Here is a 20,247-nt window from a genome sequence, read left to right as displayed (position 1 = left end):
ACCCTCTGATTTTCCTTCAGCCTCAATTAACCAAGGACATTTTTTGTTTTAAAGAAGCCAGACTTTTTAAAAGGTTTGAGAATGGTTAAAAAAAAAACAAACTTAAGAGTTAGCTTTACCCCTACACCAAAACCTCTTTCATTTTCTTGAGTCCAAGGTTATCTAACATTCAAAAATGGAAACGTGATTGTATTCATTATATAACTTAATAAAGCCATCCAATTTAATAGTTACATGGCTCAACAGGCTGAGGAGCAATAAAAATATCCTAAATTATCTCAATAAAAGATGCTCTTAGTATCAAGGATAAGAAAATAAATTATGTTGAATCAAGATGAGTTAACTTGGTGGCCACTGCTCGAAGTAGAACCATTTTTCCTCCTTTATTTTGACGAATTCAGCCTTTATTACAAAGCAAGCCAGCTTGTTTGTAGATACAACAATGAAATTAATTGTAGAGTCTCTGGTTTTATGGAGAACAAAGTTCTTAGGAGAAGCTTAGTAGAGCTCAGGAGGAATTCTAAACTATCTTTAGAGCAGGATGACAGAAGGTAATTTAGCCATTTTTGACTTAGTAGGATTAAAAGGAACAATCAAGAGAAAGTCATATGGTAAGTAGTACTAGTTTAGGAAGCCTATATGACAAGGAAAAAGTCAATACAGAAGGTGAAGAGATGGTCTACTAACACAGTCTAGCTCTTACTTAAGTGTAAGAATAAGAACAGGACGAAAATGCTGTTCTGCTAACAATTGATCGTGCAGGGTCAGAAAGTATGTGTTAGGTTTCAGCAGGTGATGCTCAGGAATGCAAAGTAAGGGAAGAAAAGAAATGTAGCTAGCACAAGAGGCACATCTAAAGGTGATTTAAGGCATGAAGATGGACAGTAAAACAAACATCTTAGTACATGAGAGAAAATTAAAGTATGGATTGTAAGTAGAATTACATCAAGAACATTTTTACCTCAACATATGCACACCACTGAGTGACTTCAAGTTATGCCTACTTATTTTTACTTATCAACTCCAAAAGAATAACAAGAAACAGAGGCTTTTTCAAAGGAATGAAAGATTCCTATTCTGTCATCTCCCTCAAAACTGTCAATACATTTTTACGTCAATTCATTAAGAAGCAGAAAGAATGTTTTCAGACCTGTGAGTTTAGTGTTGGTGGTTAAAAAATTGTGACTTCTATTAAAAACAAATCATCTATTATGGATTTTTATTATATCCATACTAAAAGCTAAACTCCGTATCAGTCTGATGCTGAGCCAGAAGGTTCTAACAGCATTGAAAAACATTCAGACAAAGGTGGCTGGTAGAAAGAGAGAAAATAGTACTCGAATGACCTAAATTCAGTCTCTTAAAAAAAACCCTGACCTCCAAATGTTACCAAATAACTTCAGCTATATTAATCCAATATATTAACATTTCAAAATCTGTGTATGCATCAAGTATCAGAAATTGGGTGATAGATTAGGTTTGACCTAATGGCACTCAAGATAACATTAGGAAAGAAAACATCTTCTAGTCAATCTTCAACCACAAGGCTATGGATTTGTCCTTCTAGGCCATTTAACCACACAAGCTTCCTTGACATATATAAAAATAAAGAGGTAGTGATGTTGCAGTTGTAACTTGCCTGGGTGAGAAATGAAAGGTACAGAACCAAAGGGATCTTCTGGAAGATTGCTCTGTGGAGCAGAAAGTGACTCCACATTCTTATCTGAGGATGCTCTCCTGTCCACGAGCCTATCTGTAAAAATAAATGGAACAGAACAAAAAATAAAATAAAATAAAAATGGCAGGTCTTATGCCAATTTTTAGATATTTAATATTTCTGAAAAAACTCCTCTTTGAATCCTGGCAGCTACCCCATTTTAAAAGGGCCTCACCATATAAATATGGTACCCTCAGCCAACTCAAAATAGCATGTGGTTGTTAATGGAAAAAAAAAACCCCAACAAAAATATAGCTATCCTACATACTCTGAGCAGCACATGTACCTTGCGATAGGGACTCATTTTTCTCTGTTTGGATTTTTTTTATCAAATCTATCACAATGATTTCTAAACATGCTAACGCTATCCACCAGCATTTATTTTTTGTGATCAAAATAAGCAGTTTCTTTAAAAACATGGTAAGCTAAGGTAAACATCTCCAACTAGAACCAGCGAAGCAGTAAAATTCATAATCCCACCAACATCCCTTTATGTTACATTACTATACAGCGATTGCAACAGCCATTTTTAAGCCACATAAAAACAAACAAGTTTAGGTTTATATTGAATGCATTTTATTCCCTAGTATTCTAGACTGCACAGAGCAAGCTAAACATTGTATTCAATAATACAAAAAAAAAAAAAAGTGTGAAACAAGAAACAGGGAACACCAATTTGTAATGGTTACTTATGTTCCAAGGGTTGAGACTGGGAAGTAACCCGAATAATTGGAATTCTGTCAGCAGATTTAGGCTAGACTAAACATTGTGCACTATGCTCAAGAATCCTGGAATCACTTTAAAGTAACTACCCAGTAGTTGTCATCACATTACTCTTAAAAGCTGAGCCTTCTGTGAGTATAAAAAGCCTCTATTCTAAGTTGCCCAACTTCCCCTTTCTACATGACTAAAACCTAATACCCCTAAAGGAAAAGGGCAGGTGCACAAGAACCTGTTTAAAAGAACTCAGGTTAGTAGGTTTTTATTTGGGGGGGGGGGCTCCCCCTTGAACTGACTTTGTGAATTTCCAGTGCAGATTAACCAGTAGTTGTGATACCCAAAATAAGCACTTAATTGGTCAGACTGTGTAATTTCAAAAAATGATGTCATATGGCTTCATAATCCTGAGAACAGTGCTGACCGAAATATAGCAACCTCCAATTAAAAGCCTTAAAATATGAAGTTGAATAAAATCAAGACAAAAACGTGGCTAGAAGCTTGGGATATTTATATTCTCTTCCTGACAAATATCCATGCATATGACTTGCATATCTGAGTAGCATAGCTGTGCTGATAGTAGGTTCATCTCTTACAGCAGTAGCCAGAATCTTCCATGTGGGTTTCTGTTGTTTGGAAAAAGGATAGGATTGCAACAGCACAAGGGAGGGAACTGAAGCATAACACACACACTCTGCTTAAGGTCTATTTTACTTGATCACCTAACCACAAGGTCTGGCAAAACACCACCTGAAATGGGAACCTAATTTGTGTGTGTGCCCATTTATCAGACTGTATGAAAAGCCTCACTAGCTCTTCATTATTGCAAATCCCAAGAGTGAGTCACTGAAGTTTTTATGTAAAAACCTTAGCCAATTTAAGTTTTAAAAAGTGGCATTGCACAAAGGCCCAGAAACAGGCACTTTCAAATTAACGCACAATTTAAGGTGAAGGGGTAGGTATTCTGTTTTCTTCCACTCCATATAGCTGCTCACTATTGCACCAGACGCACGAGCGCCAGGTTGAAGATTCTGAAGAGTTAAAGAGTATTCTTTAGCACACGCTACAATTTTAGCTGGCTTTCATTACCTGTTCAACTCTTAACATTTTGCCTTCTGACCCATGATGAGTAGCCTCAACCACCTATTTCTGCACTGTTCCTATCTTCACAATTGATCACTAAATACTCTTCATAGGTACAGCACCTTATTTGATCTATAAACCCCATGCCTGCTTAAAATCCTTCCTAAAAAGTTCCACTTAAACAAAAGACCATTTGGGAATGGCCACTGCAAAGTATTTTTTCATCCTTTCTTTGTTGCTTGTCGCATCTTAGCCTGTAAGCTCTCGAGAGCAGAGATGGACTCTTAAGGTCTCTCTGGACCATGTCTTCTATGTTATGTGTACTATCATTATACAGATGTCAGTAAAATGCCTGCAAGGAAGAAAAGGGAGAAAATTTTAGGTCCTATCTTCCTTTGACTCCTGCTTCCAGAAAAATGAAAATCAGGCTGCTTTTTGTGTTGAGATTCTGGACAATAAGCTGGGGGGGTGGGAAGGGAGGGTGGGAAGAGTAAAGGGACTTGGGAAGTGATGGCATAATTACCCCAAACTGTTCCTAGGTCCTGCGGGGTCCCCAGCCATGCAATGGTTGCACACACATGCTGTCAAGTTTGACTTGCTGGAAATTAACTCCTGTGGAATACCTATATCCTCTGAAGAATAAACGGGGTTCATTTGCCAGAACACAAAGACTAAAAATTGTTCTGGATAAATATAAACTGTGACAATTAAAATGAGATGAAACTATTTTCTCAATAGGAGGACCACTTGCACCATGACTAGTTTGTCTCTAACTGTCCAAGAGAGACGCAATCCAACCACTGTTTGCACCTATATCATTTTTGTTGACAACAAACTCAGAAGAGAAATTCTTTAACCAAATTTAAACAGTTGAGTGGAAGTTTGCTTTGTTACATAGATTGCATCTGAGAATCTGGCCTCTGGGGAAAATAAAAATCCTAAGTACTACGATATGAAGTTTAAGGAGGTGAGGGGAAAGCTTTTCACATTATTTCTCAAGGAAAAAGCCTTTGAAAACATACAAGGAAAAAAGGCAAAATTATAGGAGATGAGAAATAAAAGGTTTCCTTGAGACTAGTTCCTGAGAGAGTCTGGTTTTTGACTTCTCTGGGACTATTAGCTCCGATTCAAAAAGACAGACTGTATTTCAGGAAAGTACGGTCACTGACTTTGCTGGCACCTGTTTTCAGTATAATACCTGAGAGTGCCCTCTCTGTCCCTAAGTGTGTCTTCAGAGATTCTAATTTGGCGCACAGACTGAAAGGCAGTTGCTATACTGATCCTAAATAGCAAAGAGGAAACTTTTTACCAAAAAGCCTAACTGAATACATGTGAACATCCCGATTCTGCTTTCTAGCCACAAAAGACTGAGTATGCTAAAGATTCAAAAAGCAGCCCTAGGTTTTAGGTCTGATAATTCATAGACAGCCCTGATGTATCAGTGTCTTCCTCAGTGTAACTTCTGAGAGCAAAAATAACTATTTAGGAAACATTTTCTATCACCCTTATTGACAATATATTATGAATACAGTTTATATCATTTCTGTTTGCTTCTGTAAACAGATTAACTATAGAAGAAACCTTGTGCTGTACATATGGGCTAAGTACAGACAGTCAAAAAATCCAATGCTGAATCAATTCAGTCTTTGCAGGTTTGTCTAAGCTGCATAGATTGAACCGATAACCAAGTGAACAGACATTCCCTTTTGATTCTGGAAATATAGCCACATGCCTGTAGTGCCCAGGCCAAAGCTGGGGGCAAGGGGAGCGCTAGAGCATGGCTCCCTGCTTGGCTGAAGCAGACAGCTTGGGCCAAGGCTAGCCCACCCACCTTGCAAGGGGGGCTTACAGGGGAGGTGCAAAGCATCCTGGGATGTTGGGAAACCACGAGTGAACTTGAATCTGGAGATCTGGGACAAACGTTCAGTAAAGTGATTTAACCTAAATCAGTTAAGTCTGACACTGCATCCATCCAGGTTTATCGTAAACCAGTTTTAGCCATTTTGAAAGCAGTTTACGTACACTGAACTACTGCTGTGTTACAGATTTGAACCAGTTTCCAATCACTTATATCAGTTTGTGTGTAATTTCTGTCCCTAGCCATGAAGACACTTTCAAAGTGAAGTGGTTTGGCAGATGCTCAGAAGGCATCAATTAGCAGGCCTTCTCATCAGATCTGATCTCTTATGTTGGTGAAGCAGTTCTTGCTGACATGGTTTCCTTTGAATTATCAAACTATTATTAAATCAAATCAATAATGTTAGAGAGGACCAGGGAGAAAGCAGCCAAAGTCCCATTGTGACTCGAGTTTATCAAATTTCCTCATCACTGATGATGCAGAAGTAAGTAGGTTGAACTCTTTACAAGCTCAGTAGGACATTCAATATGTTGGTCAAGGTTCTCTTTCACATGATGTGCTAGAAATGAAGTTTGCACGAGTTTTCTTAGAGTATTAATGAATAAGGCAACCAAGACTGCTGTCACTTATTAGCCCTTCACCAAAAGTGACAGGTCTCTAAAGAAACAAACAACCTCCTTTCTACAACTGAACAATCAATATTTTTAAAGGGTTGAGATCTTCATTCAATTTCTTCTATTATTTTCACAACAATAAAGACATGTTCAACAATTCAGATATTTTACACAGCATAATATTGAAATTGCACCAATTCCCCTCTCCAATGGACATGGAAAGCAAAAATTTTAAATCACAGCAACAGTAATTTTAGTTTTCTTATGCATAGTGATTATATAGTTTAACCAGACTATGCATTAAATGGTATAGCAATAATAGTGACATTAGGATGAAGATGTAGATCAACTGCATATTAAAACTACAGCCTAAAAGTTTTGACTTCTTAGACCCAAGAGAGAAAACCTGGAAGATTGTATTATGGTAAACACACAACAGCTCTTTACATTTTTTTAATTCATGTTTGTAAATTAAGATGCAACAATACAAATTGACCTTTTAAAGTGAAAGTCCAAATATTGCCTATTATACCAAGCCAGTGAAAACAAAGCAAATGAAAAAAATTACAGAAGAGTACACACACACTGCTGTATCATATCATTGTCTTGATTTGATGGCATAAAACCTAGCAATTTGCTTCTCTAAACTCTCTTTCTTCAAATCTTCTTCCAGATACGAGAGAGAGAGCGCGCGAGAGAGAGACAGAGAGAGCGCGCGCGCACACGCGAACATGCCAGGTAACAAACTAAGCTCTCTTCTGCAAAAGCTGCTGATCTTATTAGAAGAGTAACAATATTTTTGATTATATCTGAAAATATTCAGAAACACTCTGCATTGGCAAAACTTTAAAGAAAAAAATGGTCATTTTCAATGCGTCATACAATAACAAACAGAACTACAAATAAATCATCTCAGCAGGGTTTAAGATTGTACATTACCACTACACAAAAGTCATCCCTGGGCAAGTCACATAACACGTCTATAAATGAAGATATTACCAACTTTACAAGAGTCTTTTTATACTGATACTCAGAAGCATTACTTTTCTGAACAGGTGCAGTGCTATATAAAAGTATTAAATGTACATCATTATTAGAAATGCTAGTGGGTTTACTCCTCGTATCACGAGCCTCTGGAACAGATTTTAAAGTAACTTTAGAGACTGCCAGGGCAGACTCAAGGAATATTACTGTGCTTTTTAAAATGTAAACAGTTATTTTAGCAGGACATACAACAAAAAAATAGGTAAAGGGAAAAATAGATGCTCTTCACTGGCCAACTAAGCAACTGCAATTTACAACTTTTTGTTCCAGTACTTATTTATTTTTTCTCCAAGAAGATAAGCTGCCTGTAATAAAAACAGTACAGTGAATAAGAAATAAAGGGAAGCAAATGGCACATAACATGTAAAAATATAAGTTGTGCTGTGCTGTTCCATAAACTTCCCTACATATTTCCTCTGATTTAGAAGAAATGCTTCCAAACACCACCATTTTTGCAACTACCATACTCCAAGAAACCCACTCACACTGTTATACAATTCAAGGGCAAGTGATTAAATATAGTGAACATAATATTAAGAGGAGCCACTAATAAAAATAATTCTGCATTTTTTCATGTTAATTGCCTTTTCGTGCCATCTTGTTTATAAACTAGGATTGCCCTATCCCAACATCAGAAGAGCCACTTTATACAGAAACCTTAATAAAACTATTTTTATATTCTCCTTGGTCTTGCATTAAGAATACCAATAGAGAGATGACTACACATCTCTCTACAGAGAGAAATTTTAGAATTTCCGTTTTGCTGGAATTTTATAACACAATTGCACTGTATAAGAGAATACTTTCTGATGTTTAGGTTTCATTTTGTTTCTCCTAAGAATTAGTTTACACTGTCAATTGTCCCCCATCTCTTTTGTGAAGTTAATAAAACTGGAATATGGCAAGGATAGCCAACAATTCTGAGCAAGAACAAATAGTGGATGACACCTTATATGTTGGTCATAAAATCACTTCAATTTTCTATGCTGTTTGGTATGTTTTGCTTTAACTTACATCCGCTGGAAACACATGGCTCAGCAAAACCAAATGCAGGTTACTATTCATCAAGGCCACTTATCCCATAACTGTGGTCAGCAATGTGGTTTAGAGTTATGAGAACGAAGTGTTATGCTAACCTTTTTTTTTTTTTTTTTTCCAAACAAACATACTACAGATTACAGAATATTTTTTTCCCTAATCTTCTGAGGCTCCTTTTGAGGAATCATACCTGACATTTTAAAACAATTGCTGGAACAAGTTCAAAACCCTGGCTTTTAAAGAACAGATATTTTCAACAAGAACAATTTTTAATCACGCTCCCCCAACCCCTACTCCCCCACAACACGAACAACGCCAGCTGTTTTGTGTTACTGGAGATACTTTGTTTATACAATGTTACTTCTGCATTTTACAAAAATGGCACAAATATACTATCAATGGGCAACAGCAATAGGATAAAAATTCAGGAACCACAACTTACTTTAAACTAACACCCTGAACACACAGTTCTTGAATATTCTGTTCCGCAGGTACCTTATTGGCCTGCTATATTCCCACAGGGAGCTTGCAAACAGTCCTAAAATTAAGCTAGTAGAAAATCTGATAAAAGCTAGTTTAATTGGAAAAAAAAAGTTCCCCCACCCAAGCTACTTGATATTAAAACAATTTTGCCTCAAATTTACTACTGAAAAATTTGAATCCAGCAATCAAAACGTTATAAGTTTTATCTTTGATGTTACTGTTATATCTTACAAACACAGGCTGTAGGTCATTTAAAAAGGCTAATCTAACAAAAATTTGTCAAAGTAGGAAGGACTATTTGACGAACACAAAGTGATTAAAGAGAACAAGTAATTGCAAGTAAAAACATTGAGATATTCGAATTGAAGAAAAAATTTTATTCAACTATTGCCATGTCAGAACAATAAAGCAGCCCTTACATGTAGCCACTCATCAAAAGGACATTACAAAACATTAACATAATGTAATAGACCAATTTTTCTTTCAGGCATTTTCAAAGGGCACCTTGGACCCACATAGTCTTCTACTCTAGTGTGCAAGAAAAGAACTGCAAATGGAATAATGCAAGCAGCTATATTGTGTCCCCCCCATTTATCTGAACACCATGCCTCTGCTAAGATTCTTAACAATCAAGGTGACACAAGCAGTATTTTAGAGTTAAGATATTGCCGTTTTCTTCAGTATTTGAGTCAATAACTACTGATACTAGACAGCAAATTTCCATTGCACACGACAATTTCATAATGGAAAGAAAAGTGAGAAGGCGGACCTAGCTCTGCCCTCAAATGCTCAGAAAGAATTTTCTGTACAAGAGACTGTGTGGTCCTTAAAAAGGACAGTCTTTGGCACTGCTGAGTAATTACAGAGCCCTTATTTATTGTGACGCGAAATAAGCCTTCAAGCGTCCCTTACTTGATCTCAGAAGGTCAAATTCTCTGTCCAGCAGCTCCTCCTCTGTTAGTTTAGAGAAATTATCTTCTCCAAATGGGTTCCAACCTGACATATCAGGTGGGTTATTGATGTTCTGCTTTGGGTAACTGGAAACTGCCTCTGCATCAGGAATGGCTGACCTGCAAAGTCAATTTTGGAAGCCAAATATGAAAAACATTAAAAAACTTACATCTATGGGATATAGTGCTATAAACATCTGCACTTAATCATTTCAGCAACCTCTAAATATAACGTATATACACAATATGAATACAATATAACAGCTTAAGCATGAGACCGTTTAACAGTGGCTTAAATTTTTATTCTACTTTGATTTAATTTTTATATGCAAACTAGCCAATTGCCCATTAAGAACGATGGGGTGGGGGTAGCAGGCAGAGATGGAGCCCTGTGCCCCTCCCCCTGTCCAGGCCCACTCCCCTACTTCCCTCCTGCTGATTGGGGTCCGGACCCACTCCCCGCTGCAGGGGAAGGGAGGGGTGGGGGGGGAGGAGAAGCAGCAGGCCCAGCCCGACCCAGCAGTGAGACGGGAGGAGCAGGCTCGGGGCCAATGCGAGGCAGGGGAGATGGGGGAAGAGTGGGCCCAGGCTCGAGGCAGGGAGGAGGCCCGCTCCTCCCCACACTGCTGCCCTGTCCGCCGGGCCCACTGCTCCCCTCCACTGCTGCAGCGGGCTGGCTTCTCTCCCCACTCAGACTCACTCCTCTTCCTCCTCCCACATCGGACCCAGGCCCACTGCTCTCCTCACCCCACCAGCACCACAGCGTACCAGCTCGTCCCCCAACCGCCACCGCGTTGGCCCTACAGGCGGTGATAATGGAAGGGGGGGATAAGCAGGCTGAGGTTAACACCAGTGGCCTCACCCCCTCCCCTCCACTCCATCATCACAACCTACATGGAGCAGGGCAGGGGGGACGAGGCTAGCACTGCCGCTGCCTCCAAGGAGCAGAGCAGAGCAGGCGAAGCCAGCTGTGCTGGCCTTCTACCCCTCCACACTCTGTCCCTTGTGTCCCCCACATCTTGGCGGCACTCCACCACCTCCTGTCTGAATGCTGCTTCTTCGCACTCTGATTGGCTGTTTGTCAGCCAATCAATCAGAGTGCGAATAAAGCGTTATGGACAGACAGACAAATTATGACTTTTATAATATCAGAATGTTTTACAACTTTTACATCTGCATTTCTCCTTTTATTCTATTGAGCATAAACAAGTTGGAAAAAATGATTCACAAAAAGAAGGGAAAAAGTGTTCTAATCTTCACTCATTTCTGAGTAATGTTTAGAGGGGGATTAAATATTTAGCTTCAATTTAAAAAAAGAAACATAGAAATATTTTAAAAAGCCAAAATGTATCCCCCTATCTTGTTGCTTTTTCTTGAAGGTGATATACAGAGATGAGGTTGCTTTTTGGCCCTTGGTCGATGAGGTGAAACTATTGTATTTAGCATACTACTACTGTTTTTAAAAGTAGTAATGTTAAATGTGTGTTAAGAAATTAAAGAACAGACCAGGGTCAACCACCTTTTTGTTCTTTCACCAACCAGAATCCCTCATGACTATAGACTGCGAGTGGGCAATTATTTGGGTCCAAGAGCCACTTAGGGAGTTTTGGTGAGCTATCACACACTGAGTCAGCACCGCCCCACCGGGCTGGGTCAGCATCCTTCCCCCCGCCCTCCACAACAGCTCACCAAATCTCCTTAAGTGGTCAGGCAGATGGGGTGGGACCATGGGCAGGTAAGGAGCAGCATCCATGAGCAGGGTGGGTGGGCAGCCAGGGCTGAGACAGCATGGGGATCCCAGGGCCTGTGGCAGAGCTGTGATCTGCTCTCCCTGCATGTCCCTGCAACGGGTGCCAGTTCCGCATCCAGGGGCACACAGGGAGTAGATCACAGCTCTGCCCCAGGCCCCAGCTCTGTGCTGTCACTGCCAACCAATCCCACGGTCTCCAAGGAGACCAGCCTTGGAGAGCAGGATGCAGAGCCAGAGATAGGACAGGGCCACAGGTGGGAAGGGATGGGTACAGGGCAGTGCTGTGGCTCCATCCCATCCACGTGCCCTATCTGCACAGGTCCCAGCCCGGTGTCCACGGAGACCTCACCCAACCACTCTATCTGGTGCCCCCAGCAGCCGATGCAGGGCAGACAGGATGAGGTGCCCAGGCAGGAGGAGCTGGAAGGATCTGCCATTGCCAGAGCTGCCAGGAAGCAAGTCTGGCCACTGCACCACCCCAGCCCCACCATGCACCTAAGGGGGGCGGGATCAGCCACACATGCCACAGCCCAGAATGCCCCCTGCACCTGGGCCAGACAAAGCTGCGGCACCTGCTGCAGGACAGACAAAAATCCCTTGGTGGGCTAGATCCAGCCAATGGGCCGTATTTTCCCAACCCCTGCTATAAACCATACTGGGGTCGGCAATATTTTTGGGCAGAGTCCCAAAAACGCTTGCAACCTCAACTTGTAAAATGATGGCTTGCCAGGGTGGATGGCGGGGGAGCCACAAGGGGCCTGATCCTTGTTGTGGCAGTGCACCACCAGCCCCTTACCCACTCCACCCCAAGGTGTGCGTGCCAAGTAAAATGCCTTCATGTGCCACACGCTGGCACAGCTTCCAGGGGTTGCCTACCCCTGGCTATAGGGTACATATGAACAACAGATCTCAAAGAACACCAGTCAGTACAAATTAAGCACAACATTATTTTTGGGCCTGTCCACGTGTATTCCACTTTTAGTAATTCCAAAGTAGTAACATCATGCTCGGAGGTGGATAATTTTAAATTTTAATTTTCTTTTCTTTTTTAGCCAAACAAGGATTGAAGATCCACTTTGCCAAAGGGAACATAGCTCCAGAGACATAGCACAATGTTTTGTGAAGGTATGAATAGTACTCCATGTGGCAGCTCTGCAAATTTCAGAAATGGGTACATCACTAAAAGAAACCATGGATACAGTCTGAACTTTGGTAGAGTGAACTTTTGTCTCAGATAAATCAGGTTTATCTACTGGTACATTCAGTAATCCATCTGGACAGCACCTAGGTAAAAACTGTTTTCCCTTTTTACTCTGTTGGCTATGTAGAAGAGACCCTAAGAGGCTTGATTCAATGTAAATGAAAAAGATAGTATACTAAGGACATCTAACATATGCACTTTTTTCCCCAAACCTCATGTTAGCGATTCTGAAATTACAGAAAGCTGAATATATTCAGAAACCTTAGAAAGGAATCTCAGATGAATCCCAAGAGAAACCTTATCACATGAAAATAAGCATATGATGAACTTACTATTAAAGCTTGAATTCCTCCCTCTTGCCAAGCAAAAATAATGGCCACCAAAAAGTTTATATGAAAAAATGATCCAATAGTCATGAGACAAATAGTTCAAGTAGGGTCCCAATAGTCTCACTAACTGCATTAAGGTATCATGAGGTAAGCATCAGGTTCTCTAAATCTGAAACCACACTTTAAATCTTTTACACCTGGCAATTGTAAAGTGCAATAATACTGTAATTTTTTTTAATCTGTGACTAGTTAATAAACACAATTTCTAAACCAACTTCTATGGACTCCAGAGAACTTTAAATGACAGAATATAATTAAAAAATAACCATAATTCTTCTAGAAAAGGATAAGTTGCATACTGTGACCAGACCAATGATTTTTTACCATTTGGTATTGTAAATAAAAGGTCTTGTAGAGTGCTTATAATTATTAAAAGAAATATTCTGGAGAAAAATTCCTGCACACCAATAAACCAACAAGCATCTATTCCTTAAAGCAGGCACAGCCAACCTACAGCACATGTGCCAAAAGCTGCATGGGCAGCCTGTGTGGCACATAGCACAGCAGGGAGGGAGCAGGGAAATACAGCAGTAGGGCTGTGCGAAGCTTCAGTCCCCGATTCGATTCGGCGGAGATTTAGCCTGATTCAGTGGCTGAATCCCAGTCGAATCAGAGGACCCTTTAATCCAGGGGCAGGCAATTATTTTGGGCAGAAGGCCACTTACTGAATTTTGGCAAGCCATCAAGGGCCACATGACAGGCAGCCAGGGGCAAATAAATATTAATTTTCCAATTTTTTTAGGAGCTCTATTGGCTGGATAGAATGGCCTGGCAGGCTGTATCTGGCCCGCAGGCCACATTTTGCCCACCCCTGCTTTAATTTCTCTGAATCAATTCAGAACCCTCCAAATCAATCTGGAGCGATTCGGGCAGATTCGGCAATTTGGACGTCGATACAGCTTTAAAAGTTTTTTCTACATAACTTTAGGTAGCAGGGGCTCTGAACACTGTGATGGTGGGGTGAATGGAGCGTTCCACAGAAGCACGGGGGGCTCCCCAGTGCGTTCAGCAGCAGACCCGGAAGTAGACCAGAAGCACTTCTGGTCCACTTCCTTGTCCACCCGGGAGCACGCAGGGCCCCCACCCTGCCCCGGGAACTGGTGCCTCCTGGGTTGGAGGGGGCAACGGGGTCCCCCCACGGCCAATCACTGAGCTGGGGGGGCACAGGGGGACCCTTCAGCATGCTCCCCAGCAGATCCGGAAGTGGACCAGAAGTACTTCCGGGTTCACTGCTGAGTACACTGGAGAGCCCCCCGCATGCCTGTGGAATGCTCCATGCACCCCAGCATTGGAGCAATCACAAGCCACACCTGCTGCCTCAAGGTACGTAGAAAAACATTTTAAAGCTGTCCCTGTGTCCAAATCACTGAATCAGCATCGAATCTTCAGATTTGGATTTGGCCAAATCAAATCAGGGACAGTGATCCGAATCAATGGATCGAATCACTGTCCCCAATTCAGGTTGAATCCGAATCGAACAGGGCCCATTTCACACAGCCCTACACAGCAGTAGTTAGGTCAAGGAGCAGAAAGCAGTGCAAAAGATTGGGCAGGATAAGGAGATCAGAGTGACACTTGAGACAGGTGCAGAGCTTACCTTGTGGTACAGTTGCCAGAAAAGTTGGCAACTGCAGCCCCAAAAAGAGCAAATACCCAGTTGGGATGAAAGGTCTGAACATGTCAGGAGAAATTCAACTACTTAAGTCAAGGCAATAATATTAGACTCTGTACTTACAGTCTCTGCAGGTCTGAGAATCCAAAGCATCAGGACTAACCTCATGCTATTAAAATCATTACTTCTGCATTCTTCCCTAAGCTTTCAGAAGACACAATATTAAGAGAACTGGTAGGTAGGAACACAATTTAGGCCTGTGCAAAGCAGCAAGTATTCTATTCAGATTCGGCCGATTCGGAGGGAAAGCGATTCGATTCAGTGATTCAAGTCACTGTCCCGATTCGATTGCCAAATAGGCCGATTCGGCCACAGGCTATAATGAGCAATCACTAAAATACCTATAATTTAGTCTTTTTTTTTGCACATATGAATGAAAACAGCAGAGACAGTAGCCCCTTCTGAGGGCATGAAGCCTGCAAAGTCTCAAGGAGATAGGTGCGGGGGCTTCTGTGAAAGTGCACAAACTTTCAAACTACTGAAAGCAAAACTTGTGTCACTTGTATGTGTTACCTGGGTTTCTGGTTGTAGTTGTGTTGGTCTAAGGAACAGACAGGCAAGGTTCTTTGAGTAAATGTGATATCTTTTATTAGACCAACTGAATAGTTGGAGAAATATATCTTGGCAAGCTTTCAGGTTTAAAAACCCTTTGTCAGCCTGAGAAAGCACCTGCAGTTGGTGTGTGTGCGCGTGCTCTTCCTGGATGGAATAAACAGTAAAGAAGCCAGAGGCTGGTATGCAGGCAAGGAAGCCAGTCAGTAAAAAGCATACATTGAGGCATCATGGGGTGAGAGACAGGCTGCGGAGTGGGGGGGGGAGAGAAATCAGATGTCAAGCAGGTTATAGGTGTCATAAATCCAACATCTATATTGAGCCCATAAGTTTTTGTATCAAGGAGGCTGATGAAATGAAGCTCATAGACTCGTCTGTGAAAAGTGTTTTGTAAATTCAAACAAGCACCAAACCTTGCTAACCTCATCACCAGAAGCAAACTTCCTACAGCCCAAAACACACCGAAAGGATCCAGACCATGACATGACAAGAAATGCAAAACCTGCCAACTTATCTCCAGTACCCCCACAATTATTACACCCCACAGCAGAACTATCACTATTCCTGGATCTAACAGCCACACTTCCAGAAACATTATATATCTCATATAATATCTGGACCAAATCTGGACCAAATGTCCAGATGGAAAATATGTAGGAGAGACTGAACAACAACTGCGCACCAGAACAAATGCACACTGGAAATCTATTAAAGACAAGAACACCCAATTACCAGTGGGGGCACATTTCTCACAAGAAAACTACTCTCTCCAATTTCTGTCCTGATCCTCAAAAGGAACTTACAAAACACTTTTCACAGATGAGCCTATGAACTTCACTTCATTAGCCTCCTCGATACAAAAACTCATGGACTCAATGTTGACATTGGATTTATGACCAGGCCACCAGGTCCCTCTCCACTTTTCCCTGCTCCATTTCCCCCCCCCCCCCCCCCCCAGCCCAACCTAGCCTGTCTCATCCCCTGACACCTCAATTTACATTTTCACCGACTGGCTTTCTTGCTTGCATACCAGGATGCATTACTCTGACTACTTTACTATTCATTCCATCCAGGAAGAGCATACACACCAACTGTAGGTGCTTCTTCAGCCCGACGAGGGTTTTTAAACCCTAAAGCTTGCAAAGATATATTTCTCCAACTATTGAGTTGGTCTAAAAAAAGATATCAGATTGACCCAAAGAACCTTGTCTGTGTTAAATCAGAGCAAGATGAATACAACAGGTGTGGTAGCCTGTAACAGTGGGCCTTCCTGGTGCTTGTTAGATCTCGGCCCGCACACCTTTTTCTGGGCCAACCGCCTTGATGGAAAACCATCAAGTTGGCATCACGCACCACCTTGACCATATTGGCCCCATTGTTGGTGACCATGAACCCATGGGTAAGCTTGGCCTTCCCAAAGAACCACCCCTGCACCATACAGTTCATGGCCACTATGATCTCCCTCGCAGTTTGGGACTCATCCATCACCTCTGCTTGAAGGAGAGCCCACCGACACCCTGACTGATTGCACCAGTTTTCTGTGAAGGAGCGGTAGGCATGATCTCCACCCCGGCTGCTTCAGATATCCAAGGTGAAGTGCAAAGCTACCTGCAGCCCTGTCTTCCACAGCTCTTCCTTCAAGTACTCCCTGCATGCCTCATACAGGGAGGGCACCACAGGCCTGCTAAAGGTGGTGCATGCGGACACGTGGTATGATGAGGCCACAAGCACCATGAGCCGCCTGAACCCTGGACACTCAACAAAGGAGAAGGGCTGGCCATCCAGAGCAAACATCTCCCTAATGTTCTGGGTGACCTAGCTCACCTTCGGACCGCACCCCCTTTTGTTCCCACCTTTTCCCCACTGGTCCAGGGTGGCCTGCCTCTACTTCTTGGGGATGGGGGCTTTTGGAACAAGTGGGGGACTTTCTTTTTGGCCACACTTCCATTGGTGCCAGGCTGAGGAAGAACATGGGCAAGGGGGTGCTGACTCCTGAGATGCAGCAGCACTGCCGTGGTGGTAAAATGTTTCTTGTCCTTGCTCCAACTGATCAGCTTTCGGCAGTGCTGGCAGGTAGCATACTTGGGATCATCTGCCACCTCAAAATAATCCCAAACTACACTACCCACCCTCTTCTGGCTTGAGGCTGGGGCTCTTGCCTTATCCCCCTCCTCAGCAGACAGAGGAACAACAACAGGAGGAGCTGAGCCACCTGCCCCTACAACCTCCTCCGAGGTGGCTTCCAGAGAAGGAGAGCTGCCTCCAAGGGAATTTCGAAGGGTGTGGAGCATAAATTCAGATTCCTCCTCCCTTCCCCAGAATTTCCTTGGCTATGGCATTCAGCTCCCCTGCTTCTAGATCCAGCTCTTCCTCTGGCACTGGGAGGCTCATGCTGGCAACTGAAATTGGAATGGAGAATGTCATGCTGCTGCTGGTTGTGGTTTCTGGTGTTACTGGTAATGCTGCAGGTGCAGACACAGCTCCCACCTCCTTGGTCCCACTAGCAGCAGAAGACTCCTCGCTGCCAGGAAAGAGGGAGTGTCTGTCCCCTCTCCCTCTCCTGCCAGAAAACCTGGCACCTGGCCTTTCCAGCTTGCTTCATGATGTTTGGTGTGTTGCAAAATATACGTGTGCGCATATGTAATATATATGTTGTGCTTTCCTGCACAGTGATGACACACTGTTAGGGAAAACACAGATTTCTTTCTTTTTTTTGCGCGGGGGGGAGGGGAGGAAGGAGAGACAGGCATAACAAGAACAAATCAGAGGATTTTTGGTGAGGAATAAGCTGAAAGGAATAGATAACAATAGGGATTGGAGGCAAGGGTAATTAGGAAAGGATTGGATAGAACTTGGTGGCAAGAGACTACTTACTACCAAGTCAGAGCCCTTCAGACGCTGCTGCTCCAACAGAGAGACAGATAGCTCACAGAAGGCACATAAATGAGTTCGTACACAGCCTCATAACGTTGTTTCTACATCCTGCCCCCAGAGCACTGCGATTGGAAGGGAACTCAGAGAAAGATCACAGTCACGGGCCAGCTACAGATGTCAATATCAGAGCATTCTCCCTGTCCGTCGTCCGCCCCCCCGTCTCGGTTTGTTTCCTGCATGTCTGTCTTCCGAATCTCTGAATCTTTTTTGAATCGATTCGGAGACTTTGATTCAATTCAGAGCTTTTAATGGGTTTCTCAATTCGATTTGGATTCAGAGATTCAGCTGCCGAATCAGGCCAAATCTCCTCTGAATCAAAATCCAGTCTAGATAACCTCCAGGGCCTGTTGTTGCATTGTAATATTCATTTGATTGAAAGCCTGAAGCACTAAGAATTTCTTTAGGAGGTGCAGAGAATGGAAAGAGAATAAAGCTGGTTCTAGAATAGCTCTTGAAAGGACCGAACTTCTGACTTGTTGATTGGTAACAGAAATGAAAGGGTAACCTCAGATGAGGGAAAGATGCATCCTGATTGCTTCTTAGAAGTTTGGTAGGTCTAATAAGCCAGGTAGGTAACAAGGTTGAGAGAGAGCTGGCTTGTTTCTTTAATGAAGAAGGATTCACACCGATGATCTTTGTGGCACGCAAGTCTAAGGACAGTGAAAGATCCTGTACTTTTAAGCTAAGAATGACACTTCAAATGGTAAATAATAGTTATTTGGACCTCATGTGGAATACCAGACATCTGCAAGGAATGCATACACTTCATGCTTTCACAGTGTAACTGCTGTAACAATGTTTTCTGTTGCTTGTAGTAAGGCTCTGGAAAATGATGTTCAAGGATTGCATTAATCCTCCTCAGAGCTACTCTGGTACTTCATACAGAACCTATGCCAGTCTACATAGCTGTTTCTTCCAAGGATATCAACACATTTCAGCTCCTTCCCCACTGGCATAGACTTAGAGCTTTATCACTTTGGACACTTTTGAGCGGCTGTGACTATACCCAAATTAACTTCATTCATACAACATGATGTAAATTAATACATTTCTGGCAAGATATGAAGTCTGAAGACCAACAGTAGATAACTTCAAGTTGCCCAACTGAAACAATCAGTGGAGACATACAGGGGGTGCATGTGCACCCCACGAGAGTGCTGGTGCACCCCCTGTCCAGCCACACTTGCCACTTACGGCACCCCTGGGCAGCAAGATCAGCTGCAAGGGGCAGCGAGATTGGCCATGGGGAGGGGGACCCCCCTGGCCAGTGGGACTGGTCAAAGGGGGAGCACGTGCCTGCCCTGACTAAGGCGGCACCACTCGCCCATGAACTTAATACTAAATGACTAATCATAACCTTCACATTAATTAAAAAAATATCACTATAATGAGAAATATAGCAGGAGAAACCAAAGTAGTCAAGTTTCTGTTACAAATTGCATATTTCAGGTCTCAAACATCAACTGATTGTGGGGTGCAAACATAACATAAACCCATGACAAGTCTATAAATCAGCATCTGAAAATTTTCAAATCTAGTCTGGAGAAAAGTAATGGCAGAGTGGAAAACAGTATCAGGTTCTTTTTTATGAACTCGCTACACAAACAACTCAGTCCCGACCTTCCAAGGCAGATGTCATCAGCAATCAGCTGCTAAAAATGCAGTTCTTCCAAAAACTAGCAGGAACAGGAAATATGTTCTTTCAGTGGGGGATTCTAAACCAATTCATTAAAATTAGGGAATTTGTATTTCCTACAGAGATGGGATCAAGTTGTGTGGAGACTGTGGCATATTTTAAACAAGTTTACAAATGGTAAAGGAAACAGTCTTTGAGAAAGAAACTAAAAACATGAACAGTGGCTATCACAACAGGACTCTGACATGATTAGGACTCCCATACTGACAAGATACTTGCCTACTGGTAGTGTAAGGGGAATCCATCGCTGCTCCAACACAGGTTGGAAGAGATGTCGAGTAGGAGATTAAGGCTGGTGAAAACTCTTGAGGAGAGGTAAGATATTCAGGGGACTGTGACTGCTGTTGCTGCACAAGGATCTGCTGCTGTAAGAGAGCTTGTTGGTACTGCTGCACCTGGGGAAGATCATTATGAAGTTACTATTATGGTCACTAGCAAACCACTTTGATTTAACTTAAAAATGTTAACATTTTGACCTGTTTTACCATAAATTTTACATAAAAGTTCAACAAAAACATCCAAGTCACATGTGTGTGCACCATGCATGAA

The 20,247-nt window shown here is 42.2% G+C and overlaps 1 protein-coding gene across 4 annotated transcripts in view; it reads right to left on the bottom strand.

Annotated features, from left to right (window-relative positions):
• The window catches only part of BMP2K (BMP2 inducible kinase), a 96,398-nt gene that overhangs the window by 25,812 nt on the left and 50,339 nt on the right, over positions 1–20,247 (bottom strand). For 3 of the 4 annotated variants that reach the window (XM_025208509.1, XM_025208511.1, XM_025208512.1), the window contains 3 exons: positions 19,918–20,093; positions 9,467–9,624; positions 1,640–1,753 (listed from right to left, as the gene is read on the bottom strand). In XM_025208509.1, coding sequence (XP_025064294.1) covers positions 1,640–1,753; positions 9,467–9,624; positions 19,918–20,093 — 448 coding nt within the window. The remainder of the gene's footprint in view (positions 1–1,639; positions 1,754–9,466; positions 9,625–19,917; positions 20,094–20,247) is intronic. The other variant, XM_025208510.1, reaches the window with a different exon arrangement.

The sequence above is a fragment of the Alligator sinensis genome, unplaced genomic scaffold, assembly GCF_000455745.1.
Source record: "Alligator sinensis unplaced genomic scaffold, ASM45574v1 scaffold565_1, whole genome shotgun sequence".
Classification (NCBI taxonomy): Eukaryota; Metazoa; Chordata; order Crocodylia; family Alligatoridae; genus Alligator; species Alligator sinensis.
The sequence above is the reverse complement of the archived record's forward strand: the minus strand, read 5'-3'. Positions and strand labels throughout refer to the sequence as shown.